General features: G+C 43.4%; 1 protein-coding gene across 6 annotated transcripts in view; it reads right to left on the reverse strand.

Moving 5' to 3' along the window:
• Nucleotides 1-7,363, reverse strand: part of ANKRD11 (ankyrin repeat domain 11) — a 127,584-nt gene that overhangs the window by 21,466 nt on the left and 98,755 nt on the right. For 4 of the 6 annotated variants that reach the window (XM_045293834.1, XM_004704498.2, XM_045293832.1 and 1 more), the window contains exon 3: nt 415-553. In XM_045293834.1, the coding sequence (XP_045149769.1) occupies nt 415-553 (139 nt within the window). Of the gene's footprint in view, nt 1-414; nt 554-7,363 lie in introns of those variants that run through there. The other 2 variants (XM_045293836.1, XM_045293835.1) reach the window with 1 other exon arrangement.

Here is a 7,363-nt window from a genome sequence, read left to right on the forward strand (position 1 = left end):
CCCCCCCCCCCCCAATGTTCTCTTCTCAAGAGCACTGGACTTGGTGGCTTCCCCTCCCCCAAACCGCAAGTGACTACACCTACTCACCCTTAAGGTGGCCCACCTGCACACAGTACTTGGGTAGGGTCTGGGCCCTGCCCACAGCCTGCCCTGAAGCCTGGATGGTCTCCAGCCCCTGGTCATGGGTGTGCTTATGGTCAGGTCAGCCCAAGGATATGCTCTCTGCTCAGTGCCACCTGGGCTTAATGAAGGTCACACATCAACTAACCTTACACAGTGCCTACTGGAATGGTTTCCACGCCTCCTCCCCCACGTCCCGCCACATGCGAGGAGACCTCTGTTGATACCCAGCACCAGGAAAGGACCTGGGATTATGTGGCTGGCCCCAGCAGCACCCCCTCCCGGTCCACCTACCTGTGTCCGAGTCCTTCTGCTCTCCATTGGTGCTGACAGTAAAGGGCAGCTTGCGCTTGGTGCTGCGCTCTCTCACCTCTTTCCCACCATCACTGCGCTCCAGCTTCGGGGTCTTGGTTAGAGAAACTTTATCTTTATCCTTGAAAAGAAAAGTGTACCTTCAAACATAATCCTCAAATCCCCTCCCCAGCATCAGAAAAAAACAACCTCTCTGGCAAAATCACCCCTCCTGACCGCAAGATTGGAGCAGCACTTGTGATAGTGCCCTGGGCTCTCTCATCCAACCCATGGGAACAGCAACCCTGTCCCCAGCCCCAGTGAAGAGCCGGCTGAGGACCCCAGGGGCTCCAGGCACGTGGGTGTCGCCCTTTTGTGGTCGGCACACAGGAAGTGGCCCCTCTGTACTGCAGGGCTCTCAGACACCCAGACGGAGGGAGGGGTCTGACGGTTCCACTGGCGGCAGAGGCGCTGCTCTCCTAACTCTGTGCCTGGACGGGGGTGAGGGGCCCACTCTGGAATCAGATGGCTCCCTGGGCTGTGCCCTACTGTGTGTTCCTGCCATCTCAGACAGGAGAAGGCATTACCACTCAACCTTCGTCTGCACCTTCCTTTTCTGGTAAATTGTTGGCAAACACACCTCTGCTTACTTCCCTTAGTCTGGTGACATTGCAGAACCACCCAGACAGTTGGTGCTCAAAGGGGCCTTTGGCTTGAGCTGCATTCCTTATGCAGACGTGGGAAGGGGACAGGTGGAGGCCTAGAAGGGTATTCTCTTAGTCTAATAAAGGTTACCTACCCCCCAAATCTGCGAGGATCAGCCGTTTACCACCAACATTTTTTGTGTGAAATACTTCAAATATATGTCAGCACTTTGAATCTACAACTTGTAGGTTGTGCTGCTTGTCACATTGTCTGATTAAAGGATCATTGCTTTGTACCATCTGACTGGACAGAAGACAGCTGGCTCCTCTGCATGGACATGCTGTCTTTGTCTTGAATCCAGCTGCACTCAGCCAGATTCGTAGTGGATATGGAAGTATGATTTGGTAGCATCATAAACTGGTCATTTGGCAATTACAACCTCCTAAATGTGGAGAGGCTTCAGTACATAAAAGTGAAGATGAGGAAATTATTCCTGACCACATCAAGGAAGTATTAGTTCTTATATATGTCCAGTGAGGCAGATACAAATTTTCCTATGCTGCACTTCTTTCTTGAAACCTCAAATTCTATCTCTAGTAACACAAAAATGCTCGTTGATTTCTTTAAAGTGACAGGGCTCACTTTATATATTTTTGAGAAGACTGCCAGATTCCCACTCTAAACAACCACCGTTTGATGAAAGACGCTCTGTCAGGCTCGGAACTTGCACAGCTGCACACATTTGAGGAGCCACATCCTCTTTTGACCCACAGCGGAAGTGCCTGATGTGCATCTCCGTTTGTCACACGCAGTGAAGGGATGCGATTGAGTACAATCACCACACTCACTCTGTGTCGAGGGCCCCCTGAGTGAAGCTGGCACCGGTCTCTGTGTGTACATGGGGAGAGTGACCAGCAAGTAGACACTTGGGAGGCCCTGCCTGGGGCATCTGAGCCATTAACACCATTAGTGTGCCAGTCTCATAAGCATGGTTGTATGAGCCCACTGTGGTGGCTCTTGTGTCAGTCCATCTGACTTTCACCTCTACTTACAGAAACAGGAAGTCCTCACCTAATGATGTATTCAAAGTGAGCAAGATGAAGAACTGCCGCGCCCTGCTTCTAAGGGGCATCTGGTTATGTACTTCCTTCAAGGCAGATTTGTTCGTTCTTCACCAGCACCATTATTGTAATGAACAAGTTCTTTAGCAATTTTACTGTCAACTTCGTATGAATATAAAAAACGATTGGAAAAAACATGGCTTATCAATTACACAAAGGCATTTGACTGTGAGAACCACAACAAATTATATACAGCATTGCGAAGAGTAAGAATTCCAGAGCAGTTAACTGTACTCATACAGAATCTGTACATGAATGAATCAAACTTAAACAAGGGCATACTGTGTCCTCTCACTGTACTTGGTCAGTCTATATATTGAGCAAATGACAGAGAAACAGGATCAAGATTGGAGGAAGATTCATTCACAACCAGAGATATGTAGAAAAGTAGAGACAACTTAAAACATTGACTAATGAAGGTAAACAAGTTTCAACTTTCAGTATGAACTGCATCTTACAACCAGACCAATAAGCACCATCAAGATAAATGGAAAAGAAATTCAATTTCATTTTACTTTGATCAATGCCCACAGAAGTAACGGTCAAGAAACCAAACGATTATTACAGCAGGCAAATCTGAGGCAAAAACTTCGAGTTAAAAGCAAAGGTGTCACTTTGGTGACTAAAGGTTCCCTAATCAGGCTAGGATATCTTCAGTTGTTTCATATGCACGCCAAATCCGACATGATGTGGGGCAGTTGATGCCTTCATATAGGATCAACAGTCAGAACAGAGGTACTCTGGACAGGGCTATGTTGACAGTGGGGGCAGCACAAGGAAGACTCTAGGGGAAATCGGAATATTGACATATTGGTTTAGAGGTCATGATCACAGGTTTCACACCGAAATGTCAAATATGCTTTGTATTTATATCTGTTATAATGGTCATGAGAAATTTAAATTACAGCTCCTCACCTTACTGTCTGTGCAAGATCTGAGGGAAAAGTTTAAAACACTTGTCAACGGCATCCCCATCAACCTGAATGTGCAGACAAGCATTGCAGGACTACTCTAGAGGAGGTCCACAGGCCCACTGGGCTTCCAGAAGCAAGCTCAATGACAGGGCCCTTCAGCCTCTTTGAGCTTCACTTTCTCCACTGGTGAAGTAGGACTCGCAGCAGCAATCAGCTAGAAGCATCACAAAGTGCTTTCTTTTTTTTTTTTTTCTTTTTTAACATTTTATTAGGGGCTCACACAACTGTTATCCCAATCCATACACACATCAATTGTTTAAAGCACATTTGTACATCGTTTCTCAAAACATTTTCTCTCCATTTAAACCCCCGACATTAGGTCCCACAAAGTGCTTTCATCTCCTACATATCACAAACACCTTTAAGGTTCAATTCAGCTTTCATCTTCACTGTCGGCTGGCAAAGGGCTCCACAGGCATCAGCTACAGTCCGGGAGAAGGAATCTGGCTTTTCAACCAACTCTTGATGAAACACACAGGGGGAAAAAGTTGTAGCAACTGCCTTGAAAGTGATCAAAAGGTCATAAAAGCAGTAACACTACGGTTCTCAGCCATAAGTCAGCATCTCTAACCCCTTCTCCATCCCCATCTAGTGTAAGGTGATACCTCGCCTTCTCAAGAAGTCTTACGGAAACCTTTCTCCCCTCTTCACCAGTCTGCTGGTGCCACAGCAGCCAATTGAGGGGTGGGGTGGGGGAGGGCACGCAGGCTCCTTTTAGGCATTATTTATTTCTGTCCCCAAAGTTTATTAATATGGGATTCCCTTTGTTTGCTCACGCTCTTTCTTCATTTTCTTGTGTGGCCACACATCCATCCCTCTCTCTCTAGCCCTCCCTTTCTTACTTTTGGCTATTCTCTCTTTACTCTGTCTTTCAATCTCCCCTCACCCCGCCCCCTTTATTCTCATCCCATTCTAAACACCAGGGCAGGTCGTTAACTCTAATAAACCCGTTAATTAAAACCCAAGCTCTGGGTCCGCTTTCCTTTTATTCCCGTTCTAACAGGTCACACTGTCTTGCTTATAAAACACATTGACCCCTGACACAGACCTACCTTAAGTACAGTTAACTGGCTTCTATTTACAAATCACTAATGACCAAAGGATCACAAAGAATGAAAATCATCACAACATTAAACAACATCAGCAGTCAGGGTGAGGTGTAGCAACTATGAAACATACAGCTTTCCTCTAGTTCTTTAATGCTTCCACACACACACACCCCACTATCATGATCCCAATTCTACCTTACAAATCCAGCTAGACCGGAGGATGTACACTGGTACAGTTAAGAGCTGGAAACACAGGGAATCCAGGATATGTGAACCCCTCAGGACCAGTGGTGAGAGTGGCGATACAGGGAGGGTGGAGGGAAGGTGGGGTAGAAAGAGGTAACTGATCACAAGGATCTACATATAACCCCCTCCCTGGGGGACAGACAACAGAAAAGTGGGTGAAAGGAGACCTGACAAAATAATAGTTTGTAAATTATCAAGGGCTCTGAAGGGGCGGGGAGGGAGGGGAAAAATGAAGAGCTGATACTGACGGCTCAAGTAGAGAGCAAATGTTGGGAGGATAATAATAGCAACAAATGTACAAATGTGCTTGACACAATGGATGGATGTACTGTGATAAGAGTTGTATGAGCCCCCAATGATTAAAAACAAAACAAACAAAAAAACCATACCAGCATGCAAATCCAGCTGCTCCAGCTCCATCCATTGAAAAGATGACCCTTTCCCAATGAAGTTGCCTTGGTCTCTATGTCAAAAGGAAATGTCCACACGTGTTGGCCCCATTTGTAGAATCTACGTTTTCACGCCAGTATGCCTGTCCTCTTACCAGTTCGGCACTGTCTCATCACTGCAGTCATGTAGGAGCTATTGAAAACAAATGTTTCTCAAGGTGGTTTGAGCTAATCTAGGCCCTTTGAGTTTCTGCATGACTTTTAGGTTTAGCTTGACCATTTCTACAACAAAGCCCACACGAGAATTGTCATCCTTGAATCAATACATCAATTTTGGTAGGTGTGGCATGTGAATAATACTGAAGAGTTGTTTTTTTTTAACATTTTCTTAGGGGCTCATACAACAACTGTTATCCCAATCCATACACACATCAATTGTGTAAAATGCATTTGTACATCGTTTCTCATGAAGAGTTTTTTGAGCAATGAATACAGTGTACATAAACAGCTTTCTGTGTTTAGGTAGTGTTTAATTTCTCACAACAATGTTTTATTCATCTTGAAATAATCTGTAATTTTTAATGTTTTTTATCATCTTAATTCACGATTAATAAAAATGAGAAATACACTCATATACCAGCTCCCCCTGTGGAACTTTGCTAAATTCAGTTTTGTAGCTTTGTGTAGATTCCTTAGGAATGTGTCTACAGACCATCATGTGTTTGTAGTTAAACACATTATCTGCTCCTTACTATTTAATCGCTAATTCTTTATTTCTTTTATTGGCTGTTTTATGCTGGCTAGAACTGCCAATATAATGTTCGAAGTCGAAATAATAGCAGAACTTTGCATCGTCTTTTCAATCTTAGGGGCAAGCCTTTGGTCTTCTACTCCTAAATCGGCTAGCTATCTGTTGGGTTTTTGTAGACGATCTGTATCAGATTGAGAATTTCTTTTTACATATCACATCAGATACCATAACGAATTACTCCTTTCATGTATTTGTTGTGCTAGATTTCTTAAAGGTTTTTGAATGTTTATATGCCTAAGGAATGTTGTTAGATAGTGTCCAGTTGGCTCTACCTCACAGTGATCCTACGCACAACACTTCAGGGTTCTGTGCGATCCTCACAGTCACTGCTGTTTGCGCCCATAGTTGCAGCCAGCATATCAACTCATTGTACTTAGTGAGCCTGAGTCAATGAACTCAGATTGACCCAACTGTGTTATCTAGGTTTCTATTGGTATGTATTAGAAAACTCTAGCACTTCTTGGGTGGCCATTTGCACTTTTACCTTCTGGTGTTTATTGAAACCTAAATCTCGATATAGATCTCGAAGCAGTAATGGGCAGTGAAGGTGTTTCTGGGAAACACCCAGCAATACATAGCTGAGTTAATCTCCTCAAATGGGAATTGAAAAAACAATACTTTTACTGATATAATCTCTTCAGGTGGGAGGGGTGATAATGGAATTTGGGGCCCAATGTTCCATATTTTCTGACACCATTCTAGGTTGGGAACTACTCAGTTGGTATTAAGTCAGCCACTCTTGCATTCAGAATGGATACAAACCTGGCACTCTAACATTGGCCAAGAAGCTGTTTTCCAGGTTGCCTGACATAGACGAGTGAGTGCTTCCAGTGTTTCCTGAACTTGTTGAAACATTTCAAATGGTATTCTATTCCTTCCTGGAGCCTTGCTTCTGATTAATGCTTTCAGTGCAATTTGAACTTCTTCCTTCAGTGTAATTGGTTCTTGCTCATATGCTACCTCTTGAAACGACTGAATATCAACAAGTTCTTTTTGCTACAATGACTCTGTGTATTCTTCCCATCTTCATTTGATGATATTTCCTGCATCATTCAATATCTTTGCCCATAGTATCTTTCAATATTGTAACTCAAGGCTTGAATTTTTAAATTTTAGTTCTTTCAGTTTAAGACATGTTCAGCATGTCCTTTCTTTTTTGGGTTTTCTAATTCTAAGTCTTTGCTCCTTTCATTATGATATTTTGTCTTCTTGATCTGCCCTTTGAAGATTTCTGTTTAGTTCTTATGCTACAGTTCAATTAACAGCAAGTTTCAAGAATCCCTTCTGACATCCACTTTGATCTGTTCTTTCTTTGCTGTCTTGTCAATGAACTATTGATGTCATCCCATCAAGTCTCTGTCATTAGTATCAAATGCATCAAATCTGTTCTTGAGATGTTCTTGAAATCCAGGTGGAATATACTCAAAGTCAGATTCTGGCTCTCGTGAACGTGTCTGAACTTATATATCAGTAATATATCAGTAAATGGGTGGTCTCTTCCACAGTTTAACTAGTATTGGAATTCCCCACCATCTTTACCCACAGATGTAGTCAATTTGATTTCTGTGTACAGTGAACACTCGTTTATCGCGGTTAATCGGTTCTAGACCCTACCGTGATAAATGAAATTCCGCAAAGTAGGATTCCTTATTTGTAAATCAATATTTTCGTAGTTAGAGCATAGAGGACATGAAAAAACACCCTTTAGTCACCATTA

The sequence above is a fragment of the Echinops telfairi genome, unplaced genomic scaffold, assembly GCF_000313985.2.
Source record: "Echinops telfairi isolate 266 unplaced genomic scaffold, ASM31398v2 ScPeMD7_2291;HRSCAF=2852, whole genome shotgun sequence".
In the NCBI taxonomy this organism is placed as follows: domain Eukaryota; kingdom Metazoa; phylum Chordata; class Mammalia; order Afrosoricida; family Tenrecidae; genus Echinops; species Echinops telfairi.